Raw genomic sequence first — 19,953 nt, 5'->3', positions numbered from 1 at the left:
AAAGGCATTTGATAAGGTCCCACTTTAAAGTTTATAACACGAGATAAGAGCTCATGGTGTTGTAGCATGAATAGAGAATTAGCTAATGAACAAGAAATAGTGTCAGAATAAATGGCTCATTTTCAGCTTGGCTAGCTAGTGAAGTGCCAAAGGGATCCATGCTGGAGCCTCAACTCTTTACAATCTATATAGAATCATAGAAAAATAGAAGCTGGAGTAGGTCATTTGGCCCTTCGAGCCTGCTCTGCCATTCAGTATGATCATAGTTGATCCTCTATCTCAACACCATATTCCTTTCTCCCATACCCCTTATGCCTTTAGAGTCTAGAAACCTATTTCCTCCTTAAATATATTCACTGACTTGGCTGCAACATCCCTATGTGGTGGAAAATTCCACAGGTTCACCACCCTTTGAAGAAGTTTCTCCTCATCTCAGCCCTAAATGGCTTACCGCATATCCTGAGATAGTGACCCCTTGTTTTAGGACCCCCCCCCCCCTCCCCCAGCCAGAGGAAACATCAGCCCTGCGTTCAGTCTGTCCGCCCCGTCAAAATTTTATACATGTCAATGAGATCCCCTCTCATTCTTCTAACCTCCAGTGCATAGTCGGCCCTATCTCTCCCCATGTAACAACCCTGCCATCGCAGGAATTAGCCTAGTGAACCTTCGCTGCACTCCCTCTATGACAAGTATATCCTTTCTTGCATAAGGAGACCAAAACAGCACACATTACTCCAGGGGTAGGATTTTCAGGTTGACGGGTGGCTGCAATTTGCAGACCGGGAGCAGCCCAGAACCGACTGCTGCCCGTGATCGACCCCCAACTGCGAGTTCATGCTGGTTGGCCAATTTGCACTCAGCCAGTGTGAAAGGCACACCGAAAGGCTCAGCGCTGCCGTGGTGGGGGCAGGAGGAGGGCTATTAAGGAGGACTGAAGTCTGCATGGGGGAGCGTGGAATGAAAACTCTGAAGGTAGAGAGCTGCCTTGGAGCTGAAGAATTTAAATTCAATAAAAGCATTGTAAAATCTGGGAAAAAATGCCCACGTATCAGAATGAGTCACCTAAACATATGGATGCTGAAATTTGTGTCCAACTATTTTTAAGTTTTTAAAAATTAAACACTCAAACCTCATACAGCCCTTGGATGAGGTTTTCTGAAAAATGCAAAGGCTGCCTGGCCGATCCGCCCGCCAGCCATAATGTTGGACAGGTAGCGAAAAATCCCAGTTAATTTTGTCGGTCACGAGTTTAATAGCCCCCAAGTTGTCAGCAGACACACCTGCCAACTGAAATATCATGCAAGTGTACAATGACATCGAGACATTCACCCAACGTCATCGCGCATTGTTTTGCACTCGAGCATGTCGGCGCATGCCTGAATGCTGAGTGAAAAATTCTGCCCCAGGTGTGGTGCCACCAAGGCCCTGTATTGCTGCAGTGAGACATCCTTGCTCCTGTATTCATATCCTCTTGCAATGAAGGCCAGCATACCATTTGCTGCCTTAAGCATGCAGGTACAATAAGCAGTTGCTTTCAGTGATTGATGTACAAGGACACCCAGGTTCCTTTGTACATCAATACTTCCTAATCTATCACTGTTTAAATAATACTCTGCCATGCTCTTTTCCTACTGAAGTGGATAACTTCACACTTTTACTGGATTTGCCCTTTCACTCAACTTGACTAAATTGCCTTGAAGCCTCTTAACATCCTCCTCACTACTCACATACCTACCTAGTTTTGCCTTTAGCAAACTTAGGAATATTACGTTTGGTCCCCTCATCCAAATCATTGATATATAGTGTGAATAGCAACTGAGCATATTGTAACCAAATTTGCTGATAATGCAAAGATGGGTAGGAAAGCAAGTTGTGAGGAGGACACAAGAGTCTGCAAAAGGATATAGATAGGTTAAGCGATACATGATGTAAAGATTGTGACTGCAGTGTTTGCAACAAGAATCGAGGCATCTCCCTGCTGAGCATGGGAAAATTATTTGCCCTTGTCCTTGTCACCCTGCAGATTCCAATTGAATGCATTTACCCTGAATCCCAGTGAGGTTTCAGAACCGGGAGATGTACAAATGACATTATCTTCTCAGTCCAGCAGTTGCAGGAGAATTGCCATGGACAAAGGGGACCACAATGTTACCTTTATTGACCTCACCAAGCCATTCGACCATATGAGCAGAGAAAATCAATTTAAGCTGCTGGAGAAAATTGGCTGCTTCCTGAAACTGCTCAATGAGATCTCCTTTTGCTGTGACAACATGATAAATAAGGTCAGCTATGATGCTGCAACATCAGAACCCTTTTGAGATCTACAGTGGTGTCAAAAAGGGTTGTACTCTGGCATTTTCTTCTCTTTGCTGCTGTCATATGCCTTCAGGTCACCCACATAGTGTATTCTTACCAGAACTGATGAAAAGCTGTTCAGCATTTCTCACCTTAGATCCAAGACAAAGATGCGCCAAGTCCTCATCAGAGTTGTTCTACACTGACGATGCTGCACTAACATTCCATACTGAGGAACATCTTCAGTGGCAAATGGACAGACTCTCGCAAGCTTGTAAAATGTTTTGTTTAACCATCAGCATCAAGAAGACAAATGTTATGGCCCAAAGTGTTGCCATAATGCCATTTATCAACATTGACAATAAGATGCTAGAGGTTTTGATAGCTTCAAATATTTCAGCTGCACAATATCCAGCAATCTGATGCTGAAATAACACTTACATCGCAAAAGCTGCAGCTATTATGTCCAAGTTGAGTAAGAGCTGGTTGAACAGCAGCAACCTAACTGAACGTCAAATTGTGAGTTTACAAAGCCTGTGTCCTCCATACACTCTACTGTAATGAAACCTAGACGATATATACCAGGCAAGAGAAAAGGATGAACGGTTTCCACCTTCGCTGTCTCAGATGTATCCTCAGCGTTTCTCGGCAGGACAATGTCACCAACTCAGAGGTCCTGAAACGTGCCAATTCCATCAGCATACACTCATTGCTAAGCCAACAACACTTTTGCTGGCTTGGCCACATTCATTGGATACCCTAAGACCATTCTGTACAGTGAACTGACCAGTAGGTCATGACCTCTTGGGCATTCATACCTTTTCTACAAGGATACCAAGTGAGATATGAAGATGGCGGGCATTGCCACTGACAAGGAGGTTGACGGCCATGACCTCTGGAGGCTGACTGTTTGGAAGGGTATAGAAAGATGTGAGCAGAAACAAAAAAGTTCAGCTGGCCAAGAAGAGGATGCAGAGAAATTGGATGCTGACAAACTGTGCACCTTCTCTGCCCACTGTCTTCCTCTGAATAGTGCAAGACTGGGAAATGTTTGCATTCAGAAGGATCTACGTGTTCTTGTACATAATCACAAAAAGTAAGTATGCAGGTACAAGAAGTAATTAGGTAGGCAAATGGAGTGTTGGCCTTCATTGCAAGAGAGAAGGACTATAACAGTAGGAAAGTCTTGCTTCAACTGTGCAGGGCATTGGTGAGACTGCACCTAGAGCACTGTCCACTGTTTTGGACTCCTTAAGGAGGAATATTACTGCATTAGAACCAATTCAGAGAAGGTTCGCTAGGCTGATTCCTGGGATAGAGGTTTTTTTTTTTTACAAGGTTGAGCAGCTTGGGTCTCATTGGAATTTAGAAGAATGAGAGAGGTGTTCTTAATGAAATATGTAGGATTCTGAGGAGGCTTGGCAGGGTAGATGCTGAGAGGATGTTTCCCTCTGTGGGCGAATCCAGCACTACAGGGCACAATTTAAAAATAAGGCTCCTTCATTGAAGACTTGTGAAGAGGAATTTTTTAAGAGGGTTATTAGTCTTGGGAATTCTGTTCCACAGGAAGGGTCATTGAATATATTCAAGGCTGAGTTAGACAAATATTTGATCTACAAGGGGTCAAGAGTTATTCGGGCAGGCAGGAAAGTGGAATTAAGGCCACAACCAATCAGCCATGATCTTATTCCATGATGGAGCGGGCTCAGGGGGGCCAAATGGCTGCCTCCTATTTGTTATGGTCTTGTCTTTATAGCATTTAGTGAGAGGTGTACGTATGCTCTGAGGGCAGACTTGGGCCTGATTGATGGAGTATATTTGAGAATTTGTTTTGAAGTGGAAATTCAGTGCATAGGGGGAAAGAGGTCCTATAGGTAACGTTTACTGCAAGAAGTGAAGCATACTGAGTGGGGAGTTCAGTGAAGGGTGGGAGGAGGTGCCTTTTTTTACTCCACTCTCTTTCAGCCTCCAGTATTTGATTTCAACTTTGGAGCAGGTAAACCAGTAACTGATATTATTAGTTTTATCAATATTGTAAGTACTATATTGTATTATCAGTATTGTAGAGTTTACTGGCAGTGCCAAAACCTATTGAGTAGTGTAAGCTTTATTAATTTTAATTAGAAACTAATTAACTAACATATTGGAGATGGCAGGGCAAGTGATGTGCTGTGATTGTCAGATGTGGGAGCTTCTGGATACCAGTGTGATCCAGGGCAAACACATCTGCAGTAAGCGTCTGTGGGTGCAGGCACTTTGGCTCCGAGTTATTGAGCTGGAGGCCAAGCTGCAGACACTGTGGCGTATCGGGGAGGGGGAAAGTTACTTGGGCACTTCATTCCAGGAGGCGATCTCACACCTCAGGATGGAGTCTTCTGATTTGGTCAATGATCAGGGACTGGAGGAGCAGACTGCAAGTGAGGCAGGGAAGGGGATCCAGAGGACAGGAGTGCAGGAGCCTCAGCCCTTGCAATTGTCCAACAGGTTTGAGGTTTTTTCAGCTTGTGTGGATGAGTGTGGGGGCTTCAGGGTGGATGAGCTAACTAGCCATGGCAGTGTTGTACAGGCAGCCATTCAGGTGGAGGTAAAAGGAATTTAGTGGTAGTAAGGGGCGTTATAGTCAGAGGGGGTTGACACTGCTCCCTGCAGCAAAGAGCATAATTCTAGATGGCTGTGTTGCCTGCCCAGTACAGGGTTTGGGATACCTGGAGAGGAACTTGCAGTGGGGGGGACGGGGGATGGGACGGTACGGACCCAGTTGTCGTGGTCCATGTTGGTACCAATGACATAGGCAGGACAAAGGAGGAAGTTCTGCATAATGATAATGAGGAGCTTCAGTGAATTGGCTAAAGTGAATTGGCAAATTAGGTTACGGGATAGGTCAATAGAGGTGCAGTTGGAAACGTTCAGGGGATATTTCAGAATACAGAGGATAGATACATTCCAACAAGTAGGAAACGTCCAAGGGATGGACACACCATCCATGGTTAACTAGAAAACTTAAAGGTAGTATCAAACTTAAAGAAAAAGTATATAATTGCACAAAGGTAGGTGTAAGACCAGAAGATTGGACAGAATATAAGGAACAGCAAAGGATAGCTAAAAGATTAATAGGGAAGGAAAAATAGAGTACGAGAGAAAGCTAGCCAGAAATTTAAAACAGATAGTAAGAGTTTCTATAAATATTTTAAAAAGAAACAAGTTAATAAAATGAGCGTTGGTCCTATAGACAGTGAGTCTGGAGAATTGATAATGGAAAACAAGGAAATGGCAGACGAATTGAACAGGTGTATCCTTACTATAGAGGATACAAGTAACATCCCAGAAGCAGCTATAGATCAGGAAATGAAAGGGAAGGAAGAACTTGGGAAAATTACAATCACCAAAGAAGTGATACTGAGTAAATTGTTGGAGCTGCAGGCTGACAAGTGCCCAGGACCTGATGGACTTCATCCTTGGGTCTTAAAAGAAGTGGCTGAGATAGTTAATGCATTGGTTTTAATTTTCCAAAACTCCTTAGATTCAGGGAAGGTTGCATTAGATTGGGAGATAGCAAATGTAACTCCATTATTCAAAAAAGAAGTGAGACAAAGTGGGGAACTACAGGCCAATTAGCTTAACATCTGTCATAGGGAAAATGTTAGAAGCTTTTATTAAAGATGGTACAGCAGGGCACTTGGATAAGTTCAAGGTAATCAGGCAGAGTCAACATTAGTTTTGTGAAAGGGGAATCATGTTTAACCAATTTATTGGAGTTCTTTGAGGAAATAACATGTGTTGTGGATAAAGAGAACCAATGGATATACTCTATTTAGATTTCAAGAAGGCATTTGATAAAGTGCCACGTAATATAAAAGCTCATGACATAGGGGTAGCATGTTGGCATGAATAGAAGATTGGCTGTCTAGCAGGAAGCAGAGTAGGCATAAATGGGTCTTTTTCAGGTTGGCAAGATGTAATGATTGATGTGCCACAGGGATCAGCGCTGGGACCTCCAACTGTTTACAATTTACATAAATGACTTGGGTGAAGGGATGGTTGCCAAATTTGCTGACGACACCAAATAGATAGGAAAGTAAGTTGTGAAGAGGACATAAGGAGGCTATAAAAGGGTATAGATAGGTTAAGTGAGTAGGCAAAGACCTGGCAAATGGAGTATAATGTGAGAAAATGTGAAATTGTCCATTTTGCCAGGAAGAATAAAAGGAATGTTATCCATATGGTGAGAGATCACAGAGCTCTGAGATGCAGAGGTGTCTTAGTGCATGAATCACAAAAGGCTAGTATGCATATACAGCAAGTAATTAGAAAAGCTAATAGAATGTTATCATTTATTGTGAGGGGAATTGAATACAAAAGTAAGGAGGTTATGCTTCAGTTATACAGAGCACTAATGAGACCATATCTGGAGTACTGTGTACAGTACTGGTCACCCTATTTAATGAAGGATGTAAATGCATTGGAAACAGTTCAGAGAAGGTTTACCAGACTAATACCTGGAATGGATGGGTTGTCTTATGAGGAAAAGTTGGTTAGATGTCCATTGGAGGTTAGAAGAGTAAGAGGCGACTTGATTGAAACATATAAGATCCTGAGGGGACTTGACAGGGTGGGTGTGGAGAGGATGTTTCCTTATGTGGGAAACTCTAGAACTAGGAGTCCCTGTTTAAAAAATAAGGGGTCACCCATTTAAAACAGAGATGAGGTGAAATTTCTTCTGAGGGTCGTGAGCCTTTGGAACACTCTTCCTGTAATGGCAGTGGAAGCAGAGTCTTTGAATATTTTTAAGGCAGAGGTGGATAGATTCTTGGCAAGCAAAGGGGTGATAGGTTATCGAGGGTAGGTAGGATGCAGATTTGAGGTTACTATCAGCCATGATCTTATTAAATGGTGGACCAGGCTTGAGAGGCCTCATGATGAATTGTCTTCAACCTTTCATGTAAAAGAAAATATTCTCCTCTTTCTGGTCCAAAACATTTAACCTTGTGTCCATGGCCTATTTTGTATTTCTCCATCATTGGAAATAGTCTGTTGACATTTATTGTGTCCCATCCTTTTATAATCACTCCATATTCACCTTTGTTATAGCAAAAATGTTCCCAATTTTTGTTTGTAATTATCTTTCCTCCTACTAGTGAACATCCTATTGAATCACTTGTACCCTCTCTATTGCCTTTGAATGCTTATGCTATTGAGCCCAACACTTGTGGTCTTTAGGTGTTATATAGATTTACCATTCCATGATCTATTCTTGAGGCAAGAAAGAGTTAACCAAACTATTTCTCATTCCAAGAGCTTAAAATAAACATGCTATCACAAGTGATGTGATGGAGTTCAATGTGTATTTTTCACTGTGAAACCTTAATGGAGGGTCCAGGCCCCAGAGTTCTGAATGGCACAAAGTTCAAAAACTATAGGAGAAAGGAAGTGGTTAATTTAAAAAGTAATGATTTGATGTCACCAAGTCCTGTAGGTGATGGATAGACTTTTGGAACTCAGTAAATGAATCACTAACCACAGAATTTTCAGCCTCTTGACTGTCCTAGTAACCACTACAATTATATGCCTAGCCCACTAGAGCTTCTGGTCAATAGCGAAGCCTCATCTTCAACCTCCGTGAGGAATCAGAAATGGTAATATCATCGAGTGTCATGCAGAAGTGATTTAGAGACTCTTTCAGTATATCTGCTGCAAGTTCAGCACAATATTAAAGTTTTTAGCTCCTTCACTGCATAAAATATAACAGTGACAAGCTAATTTGTTGTTATGCTTTCCTTTCAGATAACTCTTCTATATAGAGAGAATAATGTGCCTGATCTAATGTGATATTTGCCTTGGAAGTATTAGTAAATTGCTGGAATGAGTCATATTGATTGTGGCATCGAAGAAGGTCATTTGACCACTGAATTGGATCCTCTATTTTTAAGGTCCCTCCTTAACACTGGAATTTTCCATCAACAGCTGATACTGTGGAGGACTTTTGTCCCTTTTGATTCCTGCACAGCTGAATTCCTTTATTTATCTTGCAGAGACTTGAAGGCAGGAAACATTCTTCTTGGTGAGGAAGGCTCAGTACAAATTGCAGGTAATTACCAGTCAACGAAGGGAATAATTTTCAGTGCATTAAGTAGCTAAAGCGGTGGAATGACTGCTGTGGATATTGTAAAACTACAGAAGGAAAGAGATGTCTGACATTAGATTTTAACTGATTGGGTTTCTTTGATGCAAATTTAAACACACACATGCACCACTCCTCTCAGGCAAACATCTAACATATCACAGAAAAAGATGTGCACATGTATATTCCTGCAGTCAGAGGTATGTGCTTTTCTCTCTCTCTGCCTCTTTCATTTTCATAGGCACACATCTCACCCTTCTCTGGCCCCCCCACAAAGAAGCATGCATATAAACACCAACCCTCACCTCAACAAAGACACATACACACGCCCACCCAATCCATGCGCAAAGATGGAAGTTTACTCCTACAAGCATGTACACACATCACTTAACCCAGATAGACATACAAAAAGTCCAGTGGCAAGTGAAATTCATTCAATTTCAGGCATTCGGTGTCAGTGTGAGCATTCTTGAGCCAATTATAGCATGCTGCCTCTACTCTGCACCAATAATGTGGCTCAACCTTCGATTTAGAGGGCTGCTTCCCACTTTACACTCATTTTGCCATTTCCAACAGCAGCCAGCTTTTTGCCTCGTTATTTAATGTAATATCATTGAGTGAAATTAAAAATCCGCAATTAATCCAGCAGCAGCAGTGGGAGTGTGCTGTATAGCTGAGAATTGGGGAGATATAGTTTTAAAAGTCAATGTACTGACTTTTGCTAATTGAAGGAGTTTGCGACTTTCATCCTTTTCAAAACTCCACTGATCAGCTGAAATGATGTGGGCTATGTGGTTTATGGGAAGTGGTGACTGGCTTTGTTCTTATCCGCGGTTTCATTATCATCTTTTGAACCATAAATTGCAATGTTTATTTTTGTCCATTTTATTAATATTTCTATCTAAATAGTGATAATGATGTCGTGGGATGGTTGTGGGGCATGGTGGGGTAAAATTGAAGTCCAGATGAGAGAAACAAATTAATGGAGTTGGAATAAGAAACCATGATTCAAGTGGAGTGCTTCATTTATTTGATATTTAAAATAAATGGGAATGCATAAAGCCTCCGTCAGCATAATTCCAGGGGATTCCATTGAATGAAACATTAATCTTTGTTTCCACTTTTCAGATACCGAATGATCTGTTTTGTTTCTCCTGTATTTTCTGGGTTTCCAGCATTTTGGGGTTATGTTTTCTCTCTGGTATAATGTGACTACTGTCTATGACTTTAGGGTCTGTTACTCATCCTAACTACCAAACCTGTTATCACCAATGCCACCACCTCTCATCCCCCCATCACCCTAAAGGCTCTGGATGCTGGGTCAATTGAAATTTTTAAAGTTGAGATCACTATTTGTGTATGTTGAAATGCATTTTGATGCCTGTGTAAGTAATTTTTAAATTGATTTTTGTTAGAGATATTTCTGCTTTCTTCTGATTATAGAGGTATAATCTTCCTGTTGATGAAACAGTGGCTTGCTGCTCACTGAATAAGCCATTGAACTGGTACTTGGCAGGTAGAATAATTCATCTACAGGTTGGAGTCTAAAACTAGCATTTTGTTATTTTTGGATGTAATTATCAAAATAACATCTTGATGTCTGACAGTATTTCAATCTCTGAGCCAGCTCAATCAGCATCTAATGTCTCTATTTGGGAATACACAGAGTAACAGATGCAGAGGGAGGCGTGTTTAGGATGAGTGGTACCATGAATCTGAGTGGGCGGGTGAGAGGTTCCACTCAGTTTCCAGTCTGAACCAAAGATTTGCATGAAAAACAGGCATTTCTCCACAGGTGAGAAGAGACACACTGAGCTGTTCAAGTCGCTCTCTCATATGTTGGTTTCAAGCAGCACTGACCAGCAGAACCTGCTGTAGCTGGAGATGATGCTGTGCAATTTAGAGATTTGGAAGTAACCCTTTTAACCCACAGGCTAGAATAATGCGTAAATTGGATCCCTGTTGACTTATCATTAGTCTACCATCTTAAAAGTCTTGACTAATGAGAAGATTGTAGGGCTAGTTTTCTAGAAATACAAATGAGCTGAAGTTGCTTCGTCTGAATCTATTTTGTGGGTTCCTTCAAAAAGCAGCTGAATGAATGATTAAGACTGGGAACGCAGATTGTAACAGTAGACAAATGACATTGTATTATCTGAGCACAATGGATTTTGTGCGTTTCAGACTTTTTGGATTTGCGATCTTATTTGTGATGCATCCTTGAGGCTTGTTTGCGTAGAAATTTTGCTTGTAGTTAGTTGTCTTTATCCAGAAATTAAATTGGGAGAGTTTTCAATGTTGCAGAATGCTTGTAATTTGTGGTTATTTGCACAAATAAGGTTTCCTCATCTTATGAAGACTGACTGACTAATAGCTAAAGATGAAGGTTTAAAAATCATTTTTTTGGGAGAATCGCAAGATTGTTCAAGCCAACAGTTAAATTCCACTTCCCAATTGTGCACACTGTTGGTAACAGTTGAGATTCATTTGCATTCATTCATTAAGTTGCATTAAATTCAAGCTTGAAATTTTAAACCTGTTTTAAATTTTGTGTGACCTGTGAGCATTGGAATGAAATTGCTCACAAATGTTGGCCACACTGAATTCATGCGCTTAAATCTTGACAACTTCAAAGTTTTTTTTTAACAGTGCACTTTATTGCCAGTAAATGCTCATGCCATGCAACATTGTAATTGAGGGGTGGTCGGTGTATTCGTACACCAGATCTCTCTATAGTATTTAAGCTGACATTCTGAGATCAATCTTTGCTGTTCAATTCCTATCTGAGTGTTTTGCTTTCTTAGCCTTAAGTTCAATATTTGTGTATAGGATTATAGATGCAGACTTGTGAGCAGCAGTTCTGCAGTGCAAGGGCAAGGTGGTAATGTAATGACACTGTATTGCTGTCCTAACTAAGACAACTGACTCAACAGTCCAGTGTAAAATTCCACTTCCATTATTTATGCTTGGTATCTATAATGGCTCTACTATGAAGCATTTTGGAATGTCCTCCTTTATATGTTGTAAAGGTGTTAAAAATGTGCATAACTGCTTCCTATTTCAAATGTCAGCAGATGTGCTGGGTATTTGCAGTATTTTCTGCTTGTTCTGTGTTTTCCAATATTCAGGTGAGGCACTCTGCTACCTTACAGTGTGTGCGTGTATTAAGTTACATCAAAAGTATGATGTTCCTTAGAGATTAATCATTTAACCTTTTCATAATGGTGCAAGCATATTGCTGGTAGCCTTCAAAGAACAACCTAACATCACTATAAAGACAAAATCAGCTTTACCCATCTCTGGCCTGTCACTTGTATTATTTATGAATGTAGTACACCACTGTCATTCACTTTATTAAAAATAAATGTTCCTTTTTCTATATTAAGCACTGTACTGACACTGAGCTGCAATTTCATACAATTTAATTAAATGCCTGGCCTCCCAGTGCAGCTGTACTTAGCTCACACCATTGTAACAGATCCTGTACATATGAGACCGCTGGCTGGATAGAATGTTAACTTAGCTATTCTGTGTTACAGTAACAAGCAAATAAAGGCAGACTTTTAATTTTTAAAAAAATCAATTGCTTTCTATCACATTTCCTTCCTTTTATTTTCCCCAGAGGATTGCTACAATCTGAAAATACCTTTATTATACGGTAGTAGAATTAACATGAAAAATTGCAAATGCTAGAAACGTGACATAAAGCTGAAAATGATTGACTCTCACATTAAGTAATACTATGTGAGTCATGTAACTGAAGGAAGAACTTAGGATTTTAAGCAGGTCCCATCATTAGAGTTATCCCATCTGCATTGTTGTTGTCAGCTGCCCCTCAATTCAAGGATGACATCTCAGTCACAGGTTTCTGTCACGGATCTTCATGTGAATGAACAGGCCAATTCTGGATCTGCAGACCTTAGGGCACATGGGGCAGGGCGCCCCATAAGTTGGTGAGATCCAGAGTGCAGGATTTGCCTCCTTTCCTTTGCTGCTGCTGCTCTGCCTCTTCATTAAGGCATTTGGACTCAAAGCATGATGTGGCTTGATGGACAAGTTGTTGCCATTTTGAATGATTATTAGCAAGCTCCTCCCAATCATTAATGTCAATGCTGCTGTGCTTCAAGGAGAGCTTCAGTGTTTTCTGTGGAAATCTGATTATTTGAGATTTGAGAAAAGAGAACCTGGCAGGAGAGATGCTTTTCGGCCATCTGGACATACACTGTGTAGTCCACCGTGATTGATTTTCTAGGAATTTTGCTTGAATCCTTGTGGAGCTGGCTTCAAGAAGGAAGCTAGCATTTGCTTGCCGGCCCTCCCATTGAATCCAGAGGATACAACCTTAACTTTGTCATTTATTTTTCTTTCAAATGCTGAAGCAGCTCCTCTTTAACAGCAGCCTGTTGTTCAATTATAGTTCTGTCTGCCAATCTTGGACACCAATTTACCTAGGTCAGATCAGTTCTTGCCTCCTTCCCCAAATAATTATTTTTTTTATTCTGGATTGTTTGTTATCCTTTTCCACAGCAAAACTAAATGTTTATGATGCTCTACTTCCAAGAGGAGGGGCCACCATCCGTGGTTACTTTAAAAAAAAAAGTTAAGGATTGTATCAAACTTAAAAAGCACATAATTACACAAAGACGGGTGGTAGGCCAGAAGATTGGAAAGAATACAAAGAACAGCAAAGGATGACAAAAAGATTAATAAGGAGGGAAAAATTAGAGTATGACAAGGCTTGTTAGTAATATAAAGATAGATAGCAAGAGTTTCTATAGATATTTAAATAAGAAAGAGTTAAGTGAGCACTGGTCCTACAGAAAGTGAGTCTGGGAAATTGATAAAGGAAAATAGGGAGATGACAGATGAATTAAACAGGTATTTTGCTTCAGTCTTCACTATAGAGGACACAAGTAACATCCCAGAAATAGCTGTAAATCAGGAAATGGAAGGAAGGGAGGAACTCAGGAAAATTACAATCATCAGGGAAGTGGCATTGAGCAAATTGTTGGGGCTGTGGGCTGACAAATCCCCAGGTCTGGGTAGACTTCATCCTAAGGTCTTGAAAGAAGTGGCTAGTGAGATAGTTGATGCACTGGTTTTAATTTTCCAAAATTCCATAGATTCAGGGACGGTTCCATTAGATTGAAAAACAGCAAATTTGGCTCCCTTTATTCAAAATGGGAGAGAGACAAAGCAGGAAACTGTAGGCCAGTTAGCCTAACATCTGTTATAGGGAAAATGTTAGAAGCTATTATTAAAGATATTATAGTAGGGCACATATTTTTTAAAAAAATTAAAAGTAATCAGGCAGAGTCAACATGGTTTTGTAAAAGGGGAATCATGTGAACCAATTTGTTGGAGTTCATTGAAGGAGTTACATGTGCTGTGGATAAAGGGGAACTGGTGGATGTACTGTATTTAAATTTCTGGAAGACCAGGTGATAAATTGCCACATCAGAGGTTATTGCGCAAAATAAAAGCTCATGGTATAAGGGGTAGCATATTGTCATGGATAGAAGATTAGCTAGTTAACAGGAAGCAGAATTGGCATAAATTGATTTTTTTCTGGTTGGCAGGATGTAACAACTGGTGCGCCACGGATCAGTTCTGGGGCCTCAACTTTTTACAATTTATATAAATGACTTGGATGAAGGGACCGAAGGAGTGGCTGCTAAATTTGCTAACATCACAAACATAGATAGGAAAGTAAATTGTGAAAAGGATGTAAGGTGGCTGCAAAGTGACCTAAACAGGTTAAAGTTAAGTGAGTGGGCAAAGTTCTGGCGAATGGAGTATGATGTGGGCAAATGTGAAATCGTTCATTTTGGCAAGAAGAATGAAAAAAAACTTATTATCCAAATGGTGAGAGATTGCAGAGTTCTGAGATTCAGAAGGATCTGGATGTCCTAGTGCAATCTCAAATGATTAGTAGGTACAGCAGGTAATTAGGAAAGCTCATAGAATGTCATTTATTGTGAGGGGAATTGATTACAAAAGTAAGGAGGTTATACTTCAGTTGTATAAGGTACTGGTGAGACCACACCTGGAGTATTGTGTACAGTACAGCCTCCTTATTTAAAGAAAGGTGTAAATGCGTTATAAGCAGTTCAGAGAATGTTTACTAGACTAACACCAGAAATTGGGTTTTCTTATGAGGAAAGGCTGGACAGGTTAGGCTTGTATCTAGTGGAGTTTAGAAGAATAACGGGTAACTTAATTGAAACCTTGAAGATCCTGAGGGGTGTTGGCAGGGTGGATGTGGAGAGGATGTTTCCTCTTATGGGAGAATCTATAACTAGGGCTCACTGTTTAAAAATAAGTGGTTACTCATTTAAAATAGATGAGAATTTTTTTCTGAGGGTTGCGTGTCTTTGGAGCTCTCTCCCTCAAGGCGGTGGAAGAAGAGTCTTTGAATAATTTTTAGGCAGACTTAGATAGATTCTTGATTAACAAGGGGGGGGGAAGCTCAGGATTCCTTTTTACCCACTGTCTCAACCTGCTCTACCACCTCCAACGATTTGTGCGCATATATCCCCCAGGATTTTCTGTTCCCGCATATCCTTTAGAATTGTACCCTTCATTTTATATTGCCTCTTTTCATTGTTCCAAAATGGAATGTGGAGTTGAGGTTACGTTCAGATCATCCATGATCATCTTGAATGGCAGAGCAGGCTCAAGGGGCCAAGTGGCCTACTCCGCCTAATTTGTATGTAAATCACTAAATTCCCCTAAATGTTCCCCTAATGACATTTGATCCACTTGATCTACCTCATTCCCCAGAACCTGATCTAGCAATGCCTACTTCCTCATTGGACTAGAAGCATTCTGATGTAGAAAATTCTCCTGAAAACACTTTGGAAACTCTTACCCATCTCTACCCTTTACACTATTCACTATCCCAATCTATACTAGGATAGTTAAAGTTCCCCCATTGCAACTATTGTAACATTTTTTTGCCTCTCTGTAATTTCCTTGCAAATTTGTTCCTCTCTCTTTCCCACTAGTTGGTGGACTATAGAATACACCCAGTGGTGTAATGGTATCTCAACTGTTACTTAACTGTAAACAAATAGATTATCTCCTTGTTCCTCTAGGATATTGTTTCATTCATTAATACTATCATCCCTCCTCCTTTCTTTCCTTCCCTATTCTTTCTGCACACCTTACGTCCAGGAATATTTTTTATCCTTGAATAAAAACAGAAAATTGGAAAACGGAAAAAAACATTTTCTGCTTTTATTTCAGATTTCCAGCATCCACAGTATTTATCTTACTGTCCTTTCTTGAGCTAGGTCTTCATTATTGCAGCTGTCAGGAACTGCAATATATTACAGAATTTTAAGGACAGCTGTTTGAATGTGAGCCTAAAAGCTTAAGTCCTTTTCAAAATGGAGGTATAGACTGACATTTTGGTACCTTTGTGTTTGTTCAAACTTTCAGTCTTGGTTATCTCTAGAGCTTATTACAAAGAATTATTAAAATTCAAAAACCCCTCCATTGCATTTTCTGAAAGGTATGAAAACCCTTTGGCTTATGTGAGAGCAGGAGACAAGAAGGGGCTTCAAAGGACCTCAGTGTAACTAACTACTTTGCCAGGTGGAACAATGATTCATTGAAATTAACATAGCCATTTTATTTTGATTGTGATAATGACAGACTGCAAAAGCCATGTGTGCAGACCCCCCAGGAAGAACTCCAAGACATCAGTGAGTTTTTTTTGCTCTGCTGAACTGTTTTGCTGAGAAAAATCTAGGCAGTCTTCAAGTGTCATATTTGTGGAACTAGTGAGCAACAAGAGACCTTCTCTCTGTCCCAAAACCTGCTTGACCTGCTGAGTCCACCTGAAAAAGGCAAACACTGACTACTCAATTACAGAATCCATCACAGTTGCTAAACTGAACCTCAATCCCTTCACTTGGGAAAGGAGGAATCCAACCTATGACCTGCAACAATACTAAAATCTCATCTTTAAGTATCCTTTTTATTCATGTGCATTTTAATCTTTATTTTAATTAATAACATTATCACTTTTGATTAACTTTCAGCTTTGTTTTTGTGATATACTAACCTCTATCCTGTTTAGACTAAAGCTTTGCTGGTTAATTTAAAATCGACTCAGTCACAAATGAAATGGAGGTTATCATAAGCGCATTCCCGTGCACACATTTGTAGTTCAGAGACCACTTTGAGGAAACATCCTTTAAGTGGTTGAGACTGCAGTGTCATGCTCCCACGTAGCTGCCTGCAGCTTGCCAACTTTATTTTCCACATTCTGTGCGTTCACAGAAATGCACTGAAAGCCTACTTAAAACTTCCATCTTACCCTGAGCCCACCTAACATGTTATATTTCTTAGCCTAATGTTAGCTGTCCTTCCCAATTTTTTGAGCGCATTGTTTTTCCCCTCTAATATGACCTCCTGCCAAGTTAGTTTAAACACTCCCAGTAGCACTAGCAAATCACCTTCCAAGGACATTGGTCTTTTCAGATGTAACCCATCCAACCTGTGCAAGTCCCATCTCTAAATGCAGTTTTCGATTGATCTAGTAGGAAAACATTACACTCTGTAAAGAAAAGATTTACATTTATTTAGCACCTTTAATGACCTCAGAAGATCACCAAAATGCTTCACTGCCAGTAATATTGAAGTGTAGTCACTGTCATTTTGTAGGCAAACATGGCAGTCTATTAAAAGAAAGTTATTCATAACCAATTTATTGAAATCTTTCAAATTTGAATTGGTGGATAAAACTTGTAGGGCATGTTAGATATTCAGAAATTTTGGTTGGAGGTTGGTAAATCAGGTTAAAGGGAAGATTCTAGGAATGAATGGGAGTGTTTCGGATGAAGCAATAAATCAGCTCAATGCTAGGAAGCAAAAGGTAACTGTGGATGGAAGTGCTAAGTGTACAGGTGGAGCCATCATGGGTTCTGTCATGAGATCACTGTTCTTACTATGGAAAATTAGGCAAACTATTATAGTAATAAGCAAGGGGAAATTGTTCTTGAAGTTGAATAAAAAAAAATTGTTTTCTGTCAGGTTTTCTTATCCCAATCCAACCATTTCTGACCACTTATAACTGAAACCACTGTTCATCCTTCTTTCGCTCTTCCAAGATCACTTTCTTCTGCATCCTTCTCAAAAAAAATTCTTCTACATCCCTCACTCCACATCATTTACTACTGATGTGTAAGTTACCCTCTATTTAGCCTTTGGCCTCCTTTTTGCTGCAGTAGTTTTGCAGCTGTTGATCTGTTTAACTTCTTTCTCACCTTCACCTTTTGAGGTGGTGCTAACAAAAACCATTACTGTCTCCAGATTGGTTGTCTCCAGGGTTTGGCCTCTATCTTCACTCCTCAGTTTGCGCACATCAGATGATGAGATAATTTGATTTTAGATTTTGAGAGAGAAATGTTAGCCTAGTGATCTTGCCACACTAAAGGAAATTTTGTAAAAAGTCCTTGACGACAAGTAAAAATTGATTTAGAAGTCAACAGTGGTGCTTTTTCGATCTGAATAAAAACCCTTTGAAAATGGTGGTTAAGGAGGGAGGATGTGATTTAATAGTTTAATATCAAAATATAACACATTTGGGAATATGGGGAAAGATTTTGAGGCTCAATAAACTTGTGCAGAGAACTTAATGTGGAATGATTTGCCAGGAGCAATGACTGGGACCAGGTCATCAGTTAATCTAAAAAAATAACTTTCTGTAATATACATTGGATTAGGACTTAAAGAAGGATGTGGATTGTGTGCTACAGAAGCACCTTCATTTGACTTTCCTTTACCTTTCATCTCCAGTCACTTGTCTGCCTTTTCACTTTTCCCTCACAAATGACAAATCAATGAGCCAATTATGTCCCTGGACTTCTCTAGTGTTCCAATGAAGCTGAACGCAAGCTTGAGAAACGGCACTTCATATATCAACTTAGCACTTTACAACCTTCCAGACTCGATGTTGTGTGAACAATTTTAGATTGTAACTTTTCATTTTGTTTTCTTTTTCTTTGTGGTTTTATCTAGCTCTTGTTTCTCTCAATTTTTTTGCTTTCGGATGGAAGCTGTTCCTGAGTCTAGCATTCAGACCTCCTCTAGGCTTGCTTTGTTTCTTGTCCTATTATCACTTCCTTGGGCCTTGCACCATGAACTCTTTTTTGTCATTTAATCTCTCCTGCTTTCAGCCTTATGACAGACCTCCCCTTTTGTTCTTTATCCCATCCTTCCACTTTCATGTGCTTAAGATCCATTACATCTGTTTTCCCAATTCTGATGAAAGGTCATCGACCATAAAAGCTAACTTGGTTTCTGTCTCTCTGCCCTGTGAGTACTTAAAGCATTTTTTGGTTTTTGTTTCCGTCATGAACTGGAATTGGTGATCAGCATAACACTTGCATAGAATCAACTACCTTGCAGGCGACAGTGCAACAAAAACTGATCCTGTTGTAAAAAAATGAATAACATTGATTCCTGATGTGGCATAAAAGGAGGAGGATTTGGGTTTGGCTGTGTTGGATGAGCAGAAATGCATTTTCATATCTCTACATTCTGAGTTTAAAAGTGTCTGTCTTGACTTGGTGGCAAAACTTATTGCCTCTGAATGAAAAGATTATTGGTTATTGGTGCCAGCCAGTGCAGTCATTGGAGTGTCATCTTTTGGATGAAATTTTAAATTGATGTCCCATGTGCTGTCTTGGGAGAACAAGATAAATCCCATGTCATTGTTTAAAGAAGACTGAGATTTTGTGTGTTCCGGCTAACATTTATCCTTCAACCAATAGCACTGAAAAGAAAAATTTTCATACAAACATACATATGAAATATGTGCAGAAGTAGGCTATTCAGTGCCTTGAGCCTGCTCCGCCATTCAGTGAGATCACGGCTGATCTTTGTTTCGGATTCCACATTCCCATCTACCCCGATAACCTTTGATCCCCTTTGCCTGACAAGAATCTATCTTCTTCTGCCTTAAAGTTATTCAAAGACTCCACCTCCACTGCCTTCTAGGGCAGTGTTCTAAAGTCTCACAACCCTCAGAAAAATTCTTCTCATCTCTGCCCTATAAGGGGAAACCCCTAATTTTAAAACAGTGACTCTTAGTTCTGGACTTACCCACAAGAGGAAATATAATTTCCATGTCCACCTTATCAACACCGTTCAGGATCTTAGATCAAGTCACCCCTCACTCTTATAAACTCTGTGAAAACAAGCCCAGTCTGTCTAACTTGTCCTCTGAAGACAACTTGCTCATTCCAGGTATCAATCTAGTAAACCTCTTCTGAACCGCCTCCAATGCATTTACATCCTTCCTTAAATAAGGAGACCAGAACTGCACACAGTATTCAAGATGTAGTTTCACCAATTCACTGTATAACTGACGCATAACATCCTTACTTTTATGCTCAATACCTCTTGTAATACAGGATAGCGTTCCATTAGGCAGCTTAATTATTTGCTGTACCTGCTTACTAACTTTGTGACTCATACACTAGAACACCTAGATGCCTGGAATTCTGCAGCCATTCTTCATTTAAGTA

The 19,953-nt window shown here is 40.1% G+C and overlaps 1 protein-coding gene across 3 annotated transcripts in view; it reads left to right on the top strand.

Annotated features, from left to right (window-relative positions):
• oxsr1b (oxidative stress responsive kinase 1b) overlaps positions 1-19,953 on the top strand; it is a 250,226-nt gene that overhangs the window by 116,564 nt on the left and 113,709 nt on the right. For all 3 annotated transcript variants that reach the window (XR_005943301.1, XM_041189580.1, XM_041189579.1), the window contains exon 5: positions 8,325-8,380. Coding sequence is in view for 2 of the 3 variants with exons in the window: in XM_041189580.1 (XP_041045514.1) it covers positions 8,325-8,380 (56 nt within the window). In the remaining variant the exon portion in view is untranslated. The remainder of the gene's footprint in view (positions 1-8,324; positions 8,381-19,953) is intronic.

This window comes from Carcharodon carcharias, chromosome 6 (assembly GCF_017639515.1).
Source record: "Carcharodon carcharias isolate sCarCar2 chromosome 6, sCarCar2.pri, whole genome shotgun sequence".
Classification (NCBI taxonomy): domain Eukaryota; kingdom Metazoa; phylum Chordata; class Chondrichthyes; order Lamniformes; family Lamnidae; genus Carcharodon; species Carcharodon carcharias.
The sequence above is the reverse complement of the archived record's forward strand: the minus strand, read 5'-3'. Positions and strand labels throughout refer to the sequence as shown.